Source organism: Ochotona princeps, chromosome 17, assembly GCF_030435755.1.
Source record: "Ochotona princeps isolate mOchPri1 chromosome 17, mOchPri1.hap1, whole genome shotgun sequence".
NCBI classification, from domain to species: Eukaryota; Metazoa; Chordata; class Mammalia; order Lagomorpha; family Ochotonidae; genus Ochotona; species Ochotona princeps.
In genome coordinates, this window is record NC_080848.1 from 40,143,689 (window position 1) to 40,164,277 (window position 20,589).

The window sequence follows — 20,589 nt, forward strand, 5'->3', positions numbered from 1 at the left end:
TTTGCCACCAAGTCCTGGCCTGTGATTCTAGTTTCCAGACAGTGTAGATCCTGGGGAAGCTGCTGTGACGGCCCAGCTGGGATCCTGCCACCTGTGCTAGAGACCTGGTATGAGTTCCCAGTGCTTAGCCTTGGTCAGGCCCAGTCCTACCCACTGTGGGCTTCTGCAGTGAATCAGCAGACGGGAACTCTCTCTTTTTTTCTCTATATCACTCTTTGCCATTCTGCCTCTTAATTAAATTTTTAAGATACATTATGTAATTCTATTTCAAAAGATTTATTTATTTATTTTTATTGGAAAGGCAGAGTTATAGAGAGAGGAGAGACATAAAGAAAGATCATCCACTCGCTGGTTCACTTCCCAAAAGGATGCAATGAGTGGAACTGGGCTGATAAAAAACCAGGAGTTTCTTCCACTTTCTCTTGGGTGCGTGTGCCCAAGGAATTGGGCATCCTCTACTGTCCTCCCTGGCAAACAGCATGGAGATGGATTGGAAGTGAAACATCCAAGGCTCATCTTGAACAAGAACTCATATGGGATGGTAGCACTGGCCACATAATACTCTATTTTAAGCACAACACAAATATCTGTATTATAATAAAGAAAAACACATGTGTGTTGATATTTCAGTTAATCAGACACACAGGCTATGTTCAGGGACACTCACATTTTTCAATAAGGTCTGCAGCAAGATGTTTGGCTGCAGAATCGGTACTCTTCAGCTGCAGGTAGCACCAGGAGAGTAGGCTGCCTTGGACGGACCAGAACAAGGAGAAGAGGACGGAACCAGACTCGCCCTGTACCCCATGTAGCATCACCAGCTCGCACTGTAAGGGAGAGACACAGGAAGTGCTTACAGCAAGGCCTTCCTGCTGGGAGCAGCTATCACTGGCAAAACAAGTCATTACATTGGGACTAGTCACAGGACAGCTTTCAACCCAAAAGTGACCAAGACAGTGTTGTGAAAGCTCCTCTCCCTCCTGCAGCTTTCCAGAATATGGAGAAACAGTCACTCCATAGGACGTCTCCTCTGCCATCTCAGGAGCCCCATCCCACTGCTGTCTGCTCCTCATCTCTCTTCCCTTTCTGGTTCCTTCCTAACTTTCCAAACAAATGTATTTCTACCTTGAATAAGAATTCTTCATCTCTCTCCAACTATCTAATGTTACCTTTGTTCTCAGGAGTTTCTCTGATGCACATATCGCCTGATCTCTGAGGATAAACTTGTATACTTGAGAAACACATAACTGTGGTCCTAGAATCCTTACCGGGTGATTCATTGTCCCTAATTATAACCAAACCAACTATACCTCCAAAGTAAAATGGAGAAATATATGGTGGCATGTTCACAAACTGTGTACTTAAGACAAACTACAGCACACGCATAAACATGGAAAGCTCAACAAAGACACTGTGGAGTAAAAAAACATGTCCAAAAACTGCCCACCATATGATTCTGTTAAAGGCCAGAACCAGTCCCACAAGACCTGCTGTAGAGGAATAGCAGAAAGAAAAAGAAGCAGAGGACAAATGCAAGCTTGAGACTGGTGGTGATCTCTGGTGGGGTAAGAGGTCAGGCCCGGGTTGAGGAACCCTGATAATGCACCAAGTTTATTTATTTATATATATGTATATAAAAAGGAAATATATACATCTTTTAAAATATATATACTTTATATATATTTTGATATATTTATATATAAATAAAATATTTCATTTTGAAAAATACATTATAAAAAACATTATTTTTAATATATTTACATTTCATATACATAATTTCTATATCTTTTACAGATATATATATCTTTATATATATAAAGGAAAGAAAAAATATATATTTTTTAAAGATTAATTTTTATTGGAAAATCAGATCTACAGAAAGAGAGAGAGACAGAGAGAAAGATCTTCCATATGCTGGCTCATTCCCTAAGTGGCTGCAATGGCTGGAACTAAGCAGATCTGAAGCCAGGAGCCAGGATCCTCTCAAGGGTCTCCCATGCGGGTTCAGGGTCCCAAGGCATTGGGCCGTCCTCTACTGCCCTCCCAGGCCACAAGCAGGGAGCTGGATGGAAGTGGAGCAGCTGGGACATGAACCAGTGGCCAGATGAGATCCCAGCGCATGCAAGACGAGGACTCCAGCCACTAGGTACTGCGCCAGGCCCCCAAGTCTGTTTCTTTAAGTTGCCTACCCATTCACACTCTTCTGGGTGTTATGAGAAAAGTCATCTACACTTGCTCAGGTCTTACTTTGCCTCCCCCTCCCATTCTACTGCCCCTGCTGACGCCACTCCCAGAAGGCAGCAGCAGTTCACTGGAAAGTATGGCCTCTACGTGTAGCCTAAGGGGTTCTGTGAACCACTGCCGACAGCAACTCTGCTCCCTCTGTTTTGGCCCTCTGCTTTTCAGCCACTCCTTCCTGTTCTCCTGCTTACCTCTTCTCTGTGGATATTTCTCATGAAGCCCTTAGATGATGTGAGGGCATCCCCCGTTTTTACTGAATATAATTCCTACCCCTAGGTCCAAAGAACCCTGAACCCAGCCTGCCAGAATCTAGCCATTATCAATCTCCCTCCCAGGACCTGCTCTTCCCCTTCTTGTCACTGTCTTGTGGGACACACCACTGTCCACCTGTAACTTCTACTTCCTCTTCTTCACTTCAACTGTTGCTCATAACGCCTGTGGCCAGCTCTTCTCCCACCCTATTGGTCACAGGAAGCCTGCTCCTAGACACGCTGCAGGGCACTGAGCTCACTGCTGCAAAGTCATGCTGTGTTGCCAGGGCTGTCTAATGACAACGCTGGCCTACTCCTTGAGTTCACCTCTCATGGTCAGCACAGCCTTTTCCTACTCTCAAATTCCCACTTAGTCTGAAGCAGAGTCTGCACCAGCCCCTAGTGCATAGGTAGGGTCTACCACTTCACAACCTCCTGGGGTCCATGGTAAAGTGCAGTTCTTAAACCTTATCCCTAGATACCAGACCACTGGCTTGGGGTTGGGACCCAGAACTCTACATTTTTGCTAACAACCCTAGGCAGAATAACTGTAAACCAGGGGAAGCATGCACTGTATGCTGTTTAAAAAAAAAAAAAAAAGCAAAAACAAAAGACTGTCACAGGAAAAGGAAAATGTTTTTAGATCTGATTATTATGTAAATTTGCTATGCAAATATTTTTAAAGTTAGAACAATGCTTCACAAAACACACACCATGAACATGTATCTACATGTTGGCTCTCTGGCATTACGAGGGGACTTGGTACAAATTCATTCTTCTTTCACAGCAAGTCTCAGTATTTCCGTACTTTTGTCCTTGGCTGATCACCCAGGGACAGGGAGGGTCTCCTAATCTGCTTGTAGGTTTGCCTTGCTAACGGGCCAGCAGCTGGGCACACCCACAGCATAAAGGGCAAACAGGGAAATGCAGGGAGTGCCAGATCCCATGCTCCTAAAAGCACAGGCGGGGAACACAGGGGCAGCAAGCAGGTACCTCTCGGGCAGCAACAGACAGCAGAGTGTTCATGACCGCCAGCACTTCGACGACGTTGGTGTCCGCCAGGTTGCTCTTCTCAGGTAACAGCAGAAGGCCGCCTGGATCCTTATCACTGCAAAGACACACAGGGTCAGGATACCTGGCTCCACGAAGGGCACTTTCACACTTCTTGCTTCAAAAGGTTCCAAAAAATAATCCAGGAAAGTTTCAGTGTCAGTTCTATGGATGGGAGATTGGGACTCAGGTAGAGGGTGTGGCCCCAGCTGGGACTGTCACTGTTCACAGCCACTTCGGGCACTGACATGAAATGCATCTGATCTCATGGCTGCTAACTTGACACTGCAGGCAATCAACTTTTTGCATCTTCAAACTTGCCCCTCATGACAGCTCCAGGGTCTTCTCATCCTCACTACTACTACTGAACATGCTTTATACAGACAGTCCTCTAATGTGGCATCCACACAGGGAGAGTGTGACATGCAGGCAGCTACTCAGGCTATCTGTTGCCTCCCTCCACTAACGCAGCCTACAGGCCCAGTGGCCGCTTTGGTAGTCAAAACATGCAAGTACTTCCAAGTTCTCCTCTGGCCTACTTACTTCTGCAGTCTACCATTCAGCTGTCACAGTGGGTTTTCATGCAGCTGCATTTCCAACTTCAGTACAGGAAACCACTTAGACATGCTCCAGGGGCTCAACTCGCTTGTCTTAAAATCACTGGGACAGGGATTAAGCTCTTGACAAGATTAGTGTACTGCTACTCCGGTGATTCCTATGCCCAACAGTGACTTCAGAAATCTGAGCTGGGGGCAATACTATTCTAAAGCATAAGAAGGAAGGGAAAGCTAAAGAAAGTTCTGGAACATTGGCAATTTCAGGGAATGACAGACTTACCTGAAATACGTGCACAGCGAACGAAAAGTGAGCTGAAGGGACTGCTTGTGCTCCTGCTCGGTGACATTCTTCTAGAAAATCAGAAACTATATTGAACCATCTGTTTCTTGACATTCTAAAGATCCAAAGCAGCATCAACCAGCACCACCCGTGGTCCCCAACTGGAAGATAGCCGGAGCAGCAGACAGCCTCACAACTAAAATGCTAAGAATCAACCAGCCAGATGGTGGAAGGCTGACATTTGTTCAAAGGCAAAGTTAACATTTGCAGGTTTTCCTATGGGAAGGCCTGATGCTGATGTTTTGGAATAGAACCTCCAAAAACTACACACTTTTTATCCCCAGGCCATCCCACAGACAAAAGGCAGGCATGATGCTCATTTCCTCTCTGTCCTGGGGGTTTACAGTTAGGTAACAGTCACAGGGGTCGCATCGATAACGACTATGGTGTTACTCCTGGGTACGCATTATCCTCTGAATCTAAAAAAATTGCTGGAACATATTCTCCATGCAAGGAACCAAGTGGAAGTTTCTGGGGGTTGAAGACCAAAGCATCTGCCTGGCACAGGGTGGAGGCGGGGACTGGCAACTCAGACGTAGTCACGATGAACACCATTTCCTGGAGAAGCATTGAAACAGTTTGGCAGTGCTATTTAATACAGTGTCAAGAAAGGGTCAGATGTCCTCTCTACACTTCTATGTGTGGGACACATGCTTGCTCAAAAGTCATTTGCTACCCTGTTTGAACAGTTCTAGGAAAGAAGCAGAACATAGTCCAGGTCACCACGGGCAGTCCACTGACTGAGGCTGACTGCTGGCTGTCAGAGGTTGTGACTGACAGTGGGAAAAGGAATCTCCTAGCTGATACACACATTACACTGATTCCTCTCTGAAACCTTCAGCAACTACTTGGCCTCTAACCTGATTCTCCTCTGCATCCCACTGTATGGTTACCCTTGGTCACGAGGAGACAAGCCTATGCTTTTTTTGTTTCTGCCTTTGCTTCTCCAGGCCTTTTTGTAGCCCAGAGCTTCTATATGTTTGCTAATTGATTGCTGCACACAGAAAGAATTTTCTAGCTTTTTTTGGAAAAAAAAATTTAAGTAATTTTATTAGTTATCTCAATTAAAAAAACCAATTTACATTATCTGCAACTAATTAGTATTTATTATTTGTCTTATTCTGTTCAACTGTCTTTAAAAAACAAAACAAAAAACTTTGTTTGAAAGACAGACTTGGGGGCTGAGGAAGAGACACAGAGAGATCTCCTGTGCGCCAGTCCACTCCCCAGCCGGCTGCAATAGCTGGGGCTGAGTCAAGCTGAAGCCAAGAGCTTTTTCCAAGTCTCTGATGCAGCTATAGGGACCCAAACACTCGGACCCTTACTCTGCAGCTTTCCCAGGCAGATGAACAGGGACACTGGGATGCTAGCGTTGCAGGCAACAGCATAACCCACTATGCCAAAAAGCCAATCCCATGCACTTGTTATTTTTAATTTGTCCTGCTGGCCTGGTTAGGCCTTCTAACACATCAAACAGGGACAGTGGTGACAGTAAGCAGCCTTGTTTTATACCCATTTTGAAAGGAACGCATCTAGTGATCCACCATCAATTACATTTATTGAAGTTTTGGATGTCCATCCATTCACCTTCAATTTTCCAGTGTTTAGTTTTAATCCTCATCCAAATTTTTCTGCATTTAATTATTTTTCTTTACTCTGATTTCTCTTACTTATTTTCTAATGTTACAGCATCATCCCATTCCAAGGACAGATCCAATGTGACCATCACCTGCTCCTCTGTTGACTTGGTTACTTACCACTTCATTTGCGTTTCTTCTATGTTTGTAAGTAATAATTGGTCTATCATTTTGCTTTTTGTACACCCTTACCCACTCTGGTGTGATCTAAAGAAGATATTTTTGCTGTTTTACATCAGTATGTGTGTTTTTAATGTATCAAATTAATTTTCATATAAATTACTTCCTTCATAATTAAAAACTTGGGGGCCCATGTTGGGTAGAATGGGCTAAGATATCACCCGCAACACAATCATCCCTTATGGACACTGGTTTGAGTCTTGGATGCTCCGCTTCCGATCCAAGCCCAATAATGTAACTGGGAAAGCAGTGGAAAATGGCCCAAGTGCTTGGACCTGCCACCCATGTAAGATCCAGATGAAGTTCCTGGCTTCAGCCTGACCCAGTCCTGGTTGTTGTGGCTATCTGAGGAGTTAAACAATAGATAGAGGGTCTTTCTCTTTGCAACCCTGCCTTTCAAGTAAACAAATAAGCCTTAAAACAAACAAACAAACAAAACCCAAAAACCTGGACCTTATATACAGCACATTCCACCTGATAGCATGTTTCTACATAGTGGAAGGATTCCTCATCCCTTGCACTAGATGTCTGAATAACACAAAGAAGTGAGTCTAGGAGGGAGAGATCACAATTTGGTTGAATAATCTTTACAGACATATACTAAAAGTTATGAATAAAATAAATCAGAGGTTAACTTACAGATAATACTGAATAGGGAGAGGAAAGAGTGGGTAAGGTGTACTACGGACAAAATGGCATTACCTTAAGTTAATAATTGTTGGGTGACTTATAATTGCGATGAGTATATTAGGGAGGCAAGGGGAGTCTACTAAACAATTTTTTTCTAGTCATTCTAGTCATCTACTTTTCTAGTCATTCTAAATTGTGCAACAATAAAATTTTGGTGAGAAGCAAATTCTGATGGACTGTATTGTCACTCTGCAAGACATTAGGTTATAAAACAGAGATTATCTGTTATTCCCACCTTGAGCACACTGCCATGGCCTTTAACAGCTGTGTCTCACACAAGCTTTGCATCAGTAGGTATTAGTGAAAAACTGACAAAATATTTAGAGACACCAAAGTGATAAATTGCATCCCTGCAGATGTCAGGAACAGAACCACCCCCTTCAGTAAACTATTACCATCATGGTGAAGAGATGGTTCCGCCGGGTCTGTCGGTCAGGAAAAAAGACGGCAGCCCCATTGAGAAGGGTGTTCCTCACTTCCTGTTTCAGTATCTCCACGGGCACTGAGTCTCCAGTCGCCTTATCCACCACTGAGAGAAATGAACAGTGGAGTCAGTTTAAAAGAGCCCCTTTCTTGACGCAGAAGATATGTCAACTAGGATTAGCATGAAATTCTCTGTTACATTTAACTAAAACATGGACTGAATGCACCAGGTTTTATGTCATTGTTTCCCTGTCTTTTTGCAATAAAACTTGGCAAAGCCTTAAAAATAACTTGAGAGGGCCCGGCAGTGTGGCCTAGCGGCTAAAGTCCTCGCCTTGAAAGCCCCGGGATCCCATATGGGCGCTGGTTCTAATCCCGGCAGCTCCACTTCCCATCCAGCTCCCTGCTTGTGGCCTGGGAAAGCAATCGAGGACGGCCCAATGCATTGGGACACTGCACCCGCGTGGGAGACCCAGAAGAGGTTCCAGGTTCCCGGCTTCGGATTGGCGCGCACCGGCCGTTGTGGCTCACTTGGGGAGTGAATCATCGGACGGAAGATCTTCCTCTGTCTCTCCTCCTCTCTGTATATCTGGCTGTAATAAAATGAATAAATCTTTAAAAAAATAATAACTTAAGAGTCATGTGTGCTTTGTCCTCAGTTTACCGTTATAAGCTCTCCTCTAAATCTACCAGTCTTACCCCACTGTCTTAGATGAAGGTAAGGCTGGCTAGCTTGACAGCAATTGCTCTCAATATAACACAATCATGCATTTGAGAGGCAAAGGTCGGTTGATGAAGGAATAAATCTTGAACTACAGAAGGACAACACAAAACAGCATTAGAGGAAGCATTCTTTCCTGAGGAGCAATCCGCTTCTGCCTTGCATGACCATAGGGCCTTCCTCCCCGACCCTCCGCTTCTCCAAAGCTAGAGGCCTGTGGGCTAACGGCGTTAAGGTCACACTCAAGGAAAGCTTTGACTGCCTACCATCACACAGGTGCATGTAGAGCTCCTTGGCAGCTGCCACGGCTTCAGGGTTCTGGGTAGGAGGTTTTCCCTCCTCTGCAGCAGCCAGTGAGTCTCTTTGCAGCACCGGGAAGCAGCTCTGGAGCAGCTGCAGAAGCAAGGTCTGGGCACAGATGCAGTCTTCCCTTGGGCTGCAGGAGGACAAGAATGTCTGAGGGCAGGAGGGCAAGTGTTTTGAACCTTCAGGGACACACTGCAGGCCTTGGGCTTCAGGGAAAGAGTGACAAGCAAGGAGGGGAAAGAGAAAAGGGGCATTGGCCTTCAGGCTGTGACACAGAATCCTTGACACTCTGTCCCTGAGGGGAAGGAAATTCATGCCTAATCCTGCCCCTCTAGGAGGAGACAGGCCCAGTGCTTACAGCCACAAGTATTGTGGACTTTGAATTTTTTCACATATTACAATATTTGGGTATATTTACCAAAATGCCTGGGGGATGAGAACCAAAACTGCACACAAAATGCATTTATGTTTCATATCACCTTACATGGCTGGATAATAATTTCAAACAATGTGTTAAAAAAACATTTTTTATATTTTAGTTTTGTTACAATTAATCACTGTATAATAAATCCTGACCTACTTTTTCTTTAGTTTACTGTAAAAATTCCAGAAGATCTGCAAATCAAGACCCGCGAAGTCCAGAAAAGATTTATATTTTAAGCCACTTTCCTTTTGCTGCACCTAAAACAAAGACAAGAAAAAATAAGTCAGAGAAATATTGTGATATCTTTTATTTTTCATTTTAAGGGATGAAGCGGTTCTACGTGGGTGACATTCCCATACAACTGATGCTTATTCTTAACCCATTAGGATGCTTGTCACCAGTTACTTCTGGGGTGAAACTTTCTGAAATAAGTGTGTGCAGTATATACGCTCACATGTCTTTAAGTGTATTTATACACATGTGTTCTCTCACACACATACACATGTACACACATATGAGCTTGCTGACTTGACCATAGCACACCCAGAAGGCATGCCCATCGGATTGGGCTGAGTCTGTCTGGCCCCTCCCTGCAGGTGAGCAGAAGGTGTTGATTCTTTTGCAAACAAACCAGCTACTCTTTCACCCCGAATTCTGTTCACTGTGAAAGGACACTTAAACAACAAACAACAGATTACCCATCAACGGAGTCACTAGCCACTGTGGCTGCCCTGAAGCGGCAGGCCACACACACTATGGCCATGGCTGTAAGCATCTTCCTGTGATGAGCTGTCACTATGTTTTATTAGCGACTAAAAGTTGGTAGCAGAAACACAAATCAGGTTAAATTCTGACATTATTTAGTACTTACCATAAACTGACCCAAACTTTAGTAATATCTTCCCAGAATTACAAGACACCTATGAACTTGCTTTGTCACCCTAGGACAACCACGGCTAGGATCTTTAGTATGCGCTTCTAGGTCTAGTCCAGGAGACCCCACAATGGTCACTGGGCCATCCACTGGCTGTGCCATCAGTGCCCAGGGTCATCCTTTCCAGGTCATCTAGCAGCAGTGAAATGCCTGCACAGTTCTGGCAGGGCCAGGTCTCCCTGGCTAGTGTTCATTTTTCTTAGCACTGCCATTCAGGTTATCTAAAGGAATGCAGTCTAATGCCTGAGGAAACCCTACCAGGTCATGGGCAAGCTGCTGGATGAACTGGAGGGTCCTGAGGAGCAGCGTGGCCCCACAGACACTGTCTGTGTCTTTCCTGCAGTGGGCACAAGGGATGCTCTGCTCTGCTTCTGCTCTTGCAGGCCGGAGGTAGCCGCTGATAGTCAAGCCTTGCACTCCCAGACGCTCTGCAGTTTCCTGACGGGTGCAGAGGAACTTCACCATCAAGTACTAGAGAGGACAAAAGAGATTTCAAAGGCAGTCAGAACACACATCTAAAATGAAAGGGAGAAGCCTTCCGGGAGTTTCCCCGATTATGCTAGTAATCTGTCAGCATCATTCTGCACAGCCAAGGGCAGACAGTATTTGTATCCACCCAAAGCAGGAAGAAACCAATACATATGCTGAGTATTAGGTTAGGATCAAATTCACAACAGGTTAATAGGATCAAGTCTCCCCCTCCAAGACAGTAACAGGGTAAGAGAGAAAGGATCCGGCACAGTAGCCTAGTGGCTCAAGTCCTCGCCTTGCACACACCAGGATCCCATATGGGTGTCGGATCTAATCCCGGCGGCTCCACTTCCCATCCAGCTCCCTGCTTGTGGCCTGGGAAAGCAGTCAAGGACGGCCCAAAGCTTTGGGACCCTGCAGCCGCATGCAAGACCCGGAAGAGGCTCTGGGCTCCTGGTTTCGGATCCGCTCAGATATAGTCGTTGCAGCAACTTGGGAAGTGAAGCATCAGATGGAAGACCTTCCTTTCTGTCTCTCCTTCTGTCTGCATATCTGACTTTCCAATAAGCATAAATATTTTTTTAGGAATGAAAAAAACAAAAAAGAGAGAGGAAGAGAAGTGCATTTGCTCTATGACAATCCTTCTGAAACGAAAATCAGGTATGGGATGAAAACAGATGTCCTACAGAACCATGTCAAAAGCCCTCAGCCGACATATGCAGCTTATGCACTACGGGCCCGGAAGTAGTCTTGTCTGCTCAAAGTTAAGGCCATTTTCAAAGCTCAACTTCTGTGCACAGCAACTGCCACTTTACAGTGAAGCTCCCTTGATAAGGGCCTCAGATTTGTTGAGTGCCTTACTTAAGCCTGGGATTTACACTTAAATTAAAAAAAAAAAAAAGAAAGAAAGAAAAAAAAAGGAGCCAATCACTATTTCATAGCTCTGGAAACACACCTCTCTTGAATGGCCTGTGCACTTGCTGTTCGTTGGACTCTAAATGCTTTTTGCACACTGCAGCCTGACTAACAATGATGATTTAGTCAGCTTCCAAAACTTGGCGCTGCTGTGGCTTTCCTGGAAAGTCTTACCTAAAGAATTCCAGGTTGGGGCCCGGCAGCGTGGCCTAGCAGCTAAAGTCCTCGCCTTGAACGCGCCAGGATCCCATATGGGCGCTGGTTCTAATCCCGGCAGCTCCAATTCCCATCCAGCTCCCTGCTTGTGGCCTGGGAAAGCAGTCAAGGACGGCCCAATGCTTTGGGACCCTGCACCCACATGGGAGATCCGGAAGAGGTTCCTGGTTCCCCGCATCGGATCGGCGAGCACCAGCCCGTTGCGGCTCACTTGGGGAGTGAATCATCGGACGGAAGATCTTCCTCTCTAGCTCTCCTCCTCTCTGTATATCTGACTTTGTAATAAAAATAAAAATCTTAAAAAAATAAATAAATAAAAAAAGAATTCCAGGTTGGTTGGATATTCTTCCTCTGGACTCCAATAGCTCCCCCCTTATCTCCCTTTTTCAAAGATCATATCACATTGGCCTATAAGTCTTTCTCTCCCTCTGGCCCATGGACTCGATGAGGACTGACTCATCTTTGGTGCTCCAGTGTTGGCATACGGTTAGCACAGAATCAGCATGAAATTAATACTGACAAAATAAGAGGAGAGTGTGCAAACATGAAGGGCACAGCTCACTGATGCTTACTTTGGCAACTCTGCACTGCTGTAACTTCACATCCACTTCATCCCACTCTTCCTCCAGCTCAAACCAGCCAATAGGATCATCCTCTCCAAGGTCAGCAGATGAGCAACCAATCCTGTAAACACAAGGGTAATCTTATAACATTTTCTTATTTTCAAACTGCTCAAGGGCATAACAAATAAGTCAAGTGACATTTAACTTGCAAATACTCATATGGCCTGTCAATCAGGAATCAAGGTCTGGGTACGGACATGGTACTTTTTTGAAGACACATGGTAATTAGTGGAAATTTCCTCTCTATTTCTCAGCCAAGTTTCCCACATGGGTGGCACAGGCCCAAGCACTTGGTCCGTCCTCCACTGCTTTCTGAGATACATTAGCAAGGACCTGGATCAGAAGTGGAGCAGCTGGGACTGACCTGTTTCTCCCTAGAATAGTTAGTATGACAGAGAATGGCACTGCCAATTTCTCTACTTGCTGAATGTAAAACCCACAGACCCACTGCAGCCCAAGCTTTCTTCTCTCTCCCACTTGACATTGTCTGGTCACCAGGTCCTACTATTTCCACCTTCAAATGTGTCTTCATCAGTCTATAGCACTTCATCTTGGCTGCTACTGCTCTAGCCAAGGTCACCATCTGCCCTATTAATGTTTGCTCTCCTGCCATCCATGCTACTCACAGTATAATCCGAACTGGTCTTACAACTCATCAGCAGTACAATCTATTCTCATTCCTGGCTAACTTTAAGGATACAACAGGGTTTAGGCTCTGAAACAGACAAAAAGTTCTTTAATGATCTGACCATCCCGCTTCATTGCTCACCACTCTCCACTTTACAGGAGACCTCAGCAATCAGTCCTAACCTTGAGAGTGTGCCAGACTCTACGTCTAGGCCTCGTATCTGCTCTTCCCTTTCCACACAGCCTTCCCAAAAATTAGACATTGCAAGTTTTCTTGTCTTCTGAGCTGAACAATAAGCTCTATAAAAGCAAGAATGATGCCAATTTCCTCATGACTCTAGTGCTTAGAATCAGGCTGATACTGGTAGGTGCCTACTTAATACTTCTGAAATAACAATAGTTCTTAAAGAGGTTGGAGCAAGGAGAATGTGGGCAGGGGGAAATTTCCCGGTGGGTGGGTAACACTGAGGACCTGAGGCCGCCCACCTAGAGCCTGGGCCCAGCTCATTATCCAATCATTCTGAAGGTATGTGTCCCTTTCACAGAAGAGTCAGTGGAAGAAGGTATGAACAAAAATTAACATCTTCATGTACACTCCAGGAAGAGTGAATGCTACAGCTACTGAGGTGGGCTGCTGGCACATTTTCTACTAAGGCAAGAGAGTATAGTTCATCATAAAAAGAATGAAAATTCTTTCAAATTACACAGATTTTTAAAAATTTTTTGTTCTTACCTGCTTTTTACAAATTGTCTGAGCTCCTGAAGCTTCCACTTGTCATATTTTTCAAACCTTCTGAAGTGTTCTTCTGCATGGAATTTGTCAGAAGGTGAGTTATAGGCAAACACTAACCCACACTGTGCACCAATGCCACCACGTCGGACCTGGAAATGGAAAGCAGCACAAAGTCTACCAACTGGCAAAAGTCCTGTCACCATTTTGTTTACATACAATATGGCAAAATTCAAACAGTTTAAAGCAAAATCAAAACAATTGAACATTTCAAACACACTAAGTCCTAGAAAAGTAAAAGAGCTAGTGCCCAAGACACGCTTCCTAACTTTTTCAATTCTTATTTTTTCACCATTGACAACACTTAACCTATGTTGCCTGCATCCCTGCCCTCTGTTCAGACCTGATGCAGAGTAAACAACAATCACTTTATGTGTGATAAAAACCAAGGACATGGACCTCTGAAATAAAAACCATTTACTAAGAAACAGCAATAAGGACATGGCTTAAAGAAGGTAGCAGGGGAATTACCATAATTCTGATTTGTGTAACTTGGATGGCAGAGTCAGTTCCTGTAGAAAAAATAGTGCTTGCTCTGGTTTTTCCACTCTCTGTAAGAAAACCTAAAGGGAAACATTAAAGTTAGGATGAACAACTCATTTTAATAACCTCAAGACCTAAGATTAATAAAAACAGACCAAGAGACTCCCTGAGGCGGGAGTGGGGAGGTAATCCATCTGGTACCTTCATGAAATCAGGAAAAAATGTCCCTTCCCTTTGGACAGATGCAACCCACTGACAAAGCTCTATGCAGGCAGAGTGCCAGCCATGTTCAACTTCTTCAGGCACAATCCCCACAACCTTATAGGCAAGCCCTGCTCCAAAAGCAAAGAAATAATACATTTCAAAGACCAGGACTTTACTCCAAAGAGACACAAGACTGGCAACCAATCATCTTCCTGAGATGCTCCAGAAGCCACAGCTGGACTGACAGTGGACAAGAGGTCATACAGTCAGTATGCCATTCTACCAGCAGACTGTGAAACAGACAAGAGGGATCCCTGGGTGTCCTGTCTCATGCACCCCTCAGGTTACCTCCACCTTACACTGACTCCAAGCCACTGTGTACTTCTCTATGTTAGAGACTACAGATATCAATGTACATGACTCATGTCCACAGAAATTAAAATTGTGTTGTGTAGAAATGCAGTTGATTATTCCTAATGAATAATAAACATACGGTTCCTGGCTGTTTCACTTTCAATCCAGCTCCTCGCTAATGCACTTGGGAAAGTAGTGGAAGGTGGCCAAGTCATTGGGTTTCTGCACCATGTGGGAGACGCCGAAGGGGCTCCTGGCTCCAGATGCCCCAGCTTTGGCTGTGGTTGACATGTGAGTGTTGGACCAGTGGATGGATGATCTTTCTCTCTGTAACTCTGCCTTCTAAATAAATATATATATTTCTTATTTAGGTTTTTTTTTTAAAAGATTTATTTATTTTTATTGGCAAGGCAGATCTACAAGAGAGGAGGAGTTACAGAAAGATCTTCCATCTGCTGTTTCACTTCCCAAGTGGCCACAATGGACGGAGCCGAGCTGATTTGAAGCCAGGAGCCAGGAGCCAGGAGCTTCTTCCAGGCCTCCCATATCACTTCAAAAGGAGGGAAGGAGAGGCAGAAAGAGAAAAAGAGAGAGATTCTATCCACCTGCTAATTTCCCAAATGGCCTCACAGATCAGGGCTGGACCAGGAAGAGTCCATGAGTCAGAAGCTTCATCTGGGTTTCTCACACATGAGTGGCAGACACCCAGGTATATGAGGCATTTTTCAGCCATTAGCAGGGACCTAGATAGGAAGTGAAGCCACCAGAACATAAATCAGCACCCATATGGGATGCCAACAGCACAAGTGGTGGCTTAGCCCCTTACGCTAAGATGCTGGACCCCTGGCTCCATTTCTGATTCCAGTTTCCAGTTAATCAGCACCCTAGAAGGAATCACAGGTGATGGCTCAAGTGCATGGGTTCCTACCTTCTATGTGGGAGATCTGGATTGAGTTCTGGACTCTTGGTTTCAGCCTGGTCCAGTCTTGGCTGTAGTATGCATTTGGGGAGTGAACTAGTAAAGGTAAGATCTCTCCTTATTTTTCTCTGTCTCTGCTTTTCTCTTTCTCTCTCTAATTTCCAAATGAATAAAAAAAAATTTTTTTTAAAGAATTCCCATACCAGGAGTCAGGAAGATTCTGTTACGCATTCTTCAGAGTTGAAAATTTTCATCTTTCAAATGCATGGGAAAAAAATGTAGAGGGCCTTTGGCAGAGATGCCTTGTCCTGTCTTTCCTACAGTGGGGATGGAGGGGTAAGGGAGAGAAAAGACCAAGAGCTGCCATGGCGCCTCCCAAGCCACTGGCAGGTGGCTCAATGCCTGTCATGGCCTTCAGCGTGCCAGGAGACAGACAACGAAAGAAATGTCTCTGCAGAGGCTTAGCTGCTCAGGGAAGACCACAGCAAAATTCCTGTAAAGGAGGCCCACCAAGGACAGAAGGTACAGCTGGGAAGGACTATCTTCCCACAGACTTTAACTTCACTAGTGCTGAAGAGGAGCACAGGAAAGAGGACCAAGAGCAATCACTAGGAATCTCTGAGGAGGTATGGCTGCAGAGCCCCAGGGAAGCAAGTCCAGGGCAGGAAGGCCAGAGCCTTCAGTGCTGGGTAATGGCAGGAGTGTTCCTCTTCTTGTATTAAGTCAGCAAGATTCAGGTGGCCACCAGCCCAGCTGAGAAGTGCACCAGCCAGTACTGCACATCACCAGGGAACAGGCAGCTATGTGCCCAACGCTGATCGGCCACATCAGAGCGACCTTCCTCCTAAACCACGTTTCCACCACTCAGTGCCACTGATCCACTGAGCTTCTTAATACTTTAAAATAGTGCAATAAAGATAACTTAAACTCAAAAACAGCAAGTTTTTATGTTCAAGGGGAGGAGTCCTTACTCTTGAGAACATCAGTTTTGAAGATACTTCTGGCCCTCTGTTCCAGAGTTAGGGCTGGTCATCAACACCTAGACACACAAACTATTCAGAAGTCACAACCAACTGAAATAGCAATCTGATATGAAGACTGCACACCTCAAGAATGTCAAAAAGGTTGGAGAGTGGCGTGGGTGTTTGACATAGCAGTTATATTGCTACTCAGAATGCTCATATGTCATAGATATCTGAGTATCTGGGTTCAAGTCCTGGCTCCACTACTCCCCGTACACCTGCTGATGAACACTCAGAGAGGCAGCTGTTGATGGTTCAAGTACTTGGGTGTCTGTGACCCATGTGGGAAGTAGGCTGGAGCTTTGGGCTCCTGGTTTCAGTAGGTGGGCATTTGGGGAGGGAAATGGTGGATAAATTTTTGTTTCTATCTTCAAAGAAAGCAAAACAAAACAAAACAACAACAACAACAAAAAAAACCAAGAGAAACACAGAAAGAGATGAGACTGTAACTGCACACAGCTGTCACCTACGACACAGGCAGGCCACCACTCACCGTCCCTTGTCCATGGTTCCACAAGCAGGTTTTCAGGGCCTGACTTATCTTCCTTCCCTTTAACATCACAGGCCTGAAGAGTCAACTGGAGAGGTTTACCTGACAGAGAAAAGAGAACAAGCCTGAAGCCAGCACTGTGAAAGAAACAAAAACGAGGTAGAGTGTGTGTGACCACCCAGGTAGCTAACTATAAGTTTGCCCACTCATGGGTGTCAGACTGAGTGGTGGACACTTGCATTCCATATCAACATTGCTAGATCCCAGGCCTGGCTCAGCCCCTGATCCCAGCTGCCTGCTAATGTAGATCCTGGAAGTCAGCAATGATGGCTCATGTAATAGGGTTCTGGTCACCCACACAGGAGAAACAGACTGATACATCCAACTCCCAGCTTCAGCCTGGCCCAGCTTCAGCCTGGCCACATGCCAGCTGCTGAAGTATTCGGGGAGTGAATCAGTAGGTGGGAGCTCTTTGTCTCATATATACATTCATACACAAATGTTCTGTTCAAAAGTTAAAATAGGGCACTGATACTAGACAAAATCTGACACGAAACCTTAGTGTTTTACTGTAAGAGACAAGCACAGCCTATGTTCCTGAGTGACCCCAGGCAAAGCACGGGAACCCTCAGTCTGTGTCACTTTGCCTTTCAGGCAGATGAAACTAAATAAACACTTTAAATTCCAGGCAAGTTTTGGAGGTTTCAAAAACTGTAAGAATCAACGTTTCCTACAATGACAAAAAATCTTTTTTCTTTTAATAATGTAATGAAGACCATTTACCTACCCATAGTCCGGAACATTAAGTAATGTATGCCTTCCCTTTGCAGTCCTCCTCTATCCATAGCTAAACCACCATCCATCTGCATGGGAAATCTTTCTAAAGAACACTAAAGTTTCTGGACATTAGGTAGCCCTCCCATCTAGTCACATCTCCTCTAACCTCTTTCCTTTTAAAAAGAAAAAGGAAAAAAAAAAAATCCGTATTTAGAGCATAGATTAGATAAATGTCAATTGTCTGGCTTTAAAAGTGAAACATAAGATAAACCATTAAGTTTATTAAGATAAAGGTACATGGCTCGCTCAACAGCTCAATTGGCTAATCCTCTGCCTGTAAGTGCCAGCATCCCCTACGGCCCTGGTTTGTGAGCCAGATGCTCCATTTCCCATGTAGCTCCCTGCTTATGGTCTGGGAAAACCATAAAGGATAGCCCAAAGCTTTGGGACCCTGTACCCATGTGACAGACCCAGACGAAGCTCCTGGTTTTGGACCAGATAGCAGGTATTTGGGGAGTGAACCAGTGGATGGAAATCTTTTTGTCTTTCCTTCTCTCTAAATATCTGCCTTGTCAGTACAAATAAATAAATCTGGGGGGGGGGGGGGCAGGGAACAAAGGTACACAAATCTAGCAGAAACATGACAGTACTGTTACTGTACTTGGTAATAAAAATTTCAACACTGATCAGAGTTAAAATCAGAGTTAGGAGTTTATTCTTTGAAGCACCAAAATCATCGCTCACATGCCAACTGGGAGCAGCTGTGTGGGCTCCTGTGCTGGACCAATACAAGGCCCACAGAAAATGCAAGGATGGGATACTGCTGGCTGAAGGGAAAGCAATGGCAGGTACGGATGTGAGTCCTTGCTGGCCACTGTAAGGGGGTGCAGAGTGATACCTTCTCAAAAAAGCACACCCCTGCACTGTGTCTCCCCAATTTCCTTCTTCCTCCAATGAGGACTCCAGCTTCTTAGCCCTCTCAGTAAATACACGTAAGACTCTCCTGTACTTCACCAAAGATGTGCTCAGGCAGTCACCAAATGTTATGTGATTATGACAGGAAATCTCTGGGAGTCCAGCCCAGGGACATTCAGGGTCCCTTTCTGTCACAAATAAACCAATCTCCTTTTTCTTCCTCCCAAGCCCAAGGTCTCATCCTCAAAGGATAAGTTCATTCAGGGACCATGGAACAACTGCAACAAAGCAGACCAATAACTACCCAAAAATACTACAAGATGTTAGGAGGTCCCGTGGTGGGGATGTGTCCAGTGCTGGCCCTTTCAGCATGCCCAGGTCATTTACCATATTTGAGGAGCAGGTTCTGCCTCACTGATGCCATGGACGAGATGAGGGAGGAGGCATCGTACTGTGTGTCCAGGTGGTCAGTGATGGTGCACAGAGAGCTCATCACTTTGGCAACACTTCCTCTTGCTAACGCAAAAGCCAGAAGGGTGAGTTCTACTTCTGGTGTAGAACAGCAGCTAAAAAAACAGAGAACAAAAAACTCTATTTCTTAAAAAAACATGAGAAAATCCAGGTTGCACAAATCCCCATACAACTGGCCACAGTAAGTAAAATTAGCCTATCATATGTTTTTTGTATCTTTACAAGAAATAATTTTTCAAACTCTTTAAAATTACCTAAGGAAAAACTAAATCAACCCAGAGGACCAGGAAGTTATCAACCACAGCTACTTCCATAACTGTGACTGATAAGCACCAATAACACCAAAATAAAGGTGCTGTTGTGACAAGGCTGTGTGGTTAAGGAGCTGTATGAGTGAAGAACTGTGCAGATCAGAGTTAAGAGTTTATTCTTTGAAGTACCAAAAGGTTGACATTACTTCATCTCACACTTCTCGGGCTTCTTAAACACATTACACTTAAACCATTCCCATGATTTAGGCATCAGGGTGATCTCTAATACACAGATGAGCTGAGAGCCGCCTGAGGTCCTCTCATCATGTGATCCCTTCTAGCAAGTTCCCAATGTGCTCTTTTCCAGTTCCATAGAGAATCAGGCTCAGGGGACCCATGGAGCAGAGTAGGCAGGCTCAGAGTGAGGGGCCTCAGGTGGGGATCACAGCGAGTGGAGTACTTCTGTATTTGGTTGTATTTGGTTGTAGCTGTATTTGGTTGACTCAGGATTAGCCACCTCCACGTCCCCACCCCTGCCCCAGTTCTTCATGGCAGGACGTATCACTAAAATGGGTGAACCACCATTTCACTCTTTTCAGTTACTAAAAATGAGTCCTTTTTAGTGATCTTTAAAAGCTTAAAAAATATTTTTTAAATAATAACACAAGCAGATATGCCCTTAATCCCCAGCAAGAATTCACTTCCCAACCTTGATTGTACCTAGTTATCCTTAGGAGGAAACTGTCCACTTCTTCCAGAACGTTGGGAGAGAGGAAAGTTGAAAAATCTGTAGATCCTGGTGAGAGGGAAAGTGGTGGCATGTGCTGCAGGGCTTTCCTGGGAGGCAAAGTGGGAATTCAGCCACGGCCAGGCATAAAAACGAGACACACACGCTAACCAGCAAGAGCTTGTTTATGATCAACCCTTGTCCACAGTTAGAATGTCTACAGAGAATCTGGCACCCAACATAATAAACTAGGCTTTTCCCCAGTAGACACACTGCTAAGTAGTTTAATTGGGTTATTTCACTCCTTTTCTTCAGAACTTTCATTTTCCTCAGCAAAACTTATTTAACTCTGTGGATTCCAACATTCCCTTTACAAAGTGTGAGCAAAGAACACACGCGCCACAGAAAACCCTGGACTTCCTATGCCCTGGCTGTCAGCCAGTATTCACCAGCTTCTAGGTGGATCTGAAAGTGTGTCATGAATTTCACTTCTCCTGAATAGTACACTATTCGACTCCTGGGTCATGTTTCTTGGCCTTCATCCTTATGTCTATCCTGCTGTTTCCTCGTACATGTACCT

At 44.8% G+C, this 20,589-nt stretch overlaps 1 protein-coding gene across 6 annotated transcripts in view; it reads right to left on the reverse strand.

Moving 5' to 3' along the window:
* Window positions 1-20,589, reverse strand: part of ZZEF1 (zinc finger ZZ-type and EF-hand domain containing 1) — a 108,311-nt gene that overhangs the window by 56,035 nt on the left and 31,687 nt on the right. For 4 of the 6 annotated variants that reach the window (XM_058676318.1, XM_058676316.1, XM_058676317.1 and 1 more), the window contains exons 7-19: window positions 20,003-20,119; window positions 18,948-19,126; window positions 16,872-16,970; window positions 13,868-13,959; window positions 13,340-13,488; window positions 11,929-12,040; window positions 10,013-10,225; window positions 8,977-9,077; window positions 8,357-8,526; window positions 7,342-7,475; window positions 4,380-4,450; window positions 3,486-3,600; window positions 668-827 (exon numbers count right to left, since the gene is read on the reverse strand). In XM_058676318.1, the coding sequence (XP_058532301.1) occupies window positions 668-827; window positions 3,486-3,600; window positions 4,380-4,450; window positions 7,342-7,475; window positions 8,357-8,526; window positions 8,977-9,077; window positions 10,013-10,225; window positions 11,929-12,040; window positions 13,340-13,488; window positions 13,868-13,959; window positions 16,872-16,970; window positions 18,948-19,126; window positions 20,003-20,119 (1,712 nt within the window). The remainder of the gene's footprint in view (window positions 1-667; window positions 828-3,485; window positions 3,601-4,379; window positions 4,451-7,341; window positions 7,476-8,356; window positions 8,527-8,976; window positions 9,078-10,012; window positions 10,226-11,928; window positions 12,041-13,339; window positions 13,489-13,867; window positions 13,960-16,871; window positions 16,971-18,947; window positions 19,127-20,002; window positions 20,120-20,589) is intronic. The other 2 variants (XM_058676319.1, XM_058676315.1) reach the window with 1 other exon arrangement.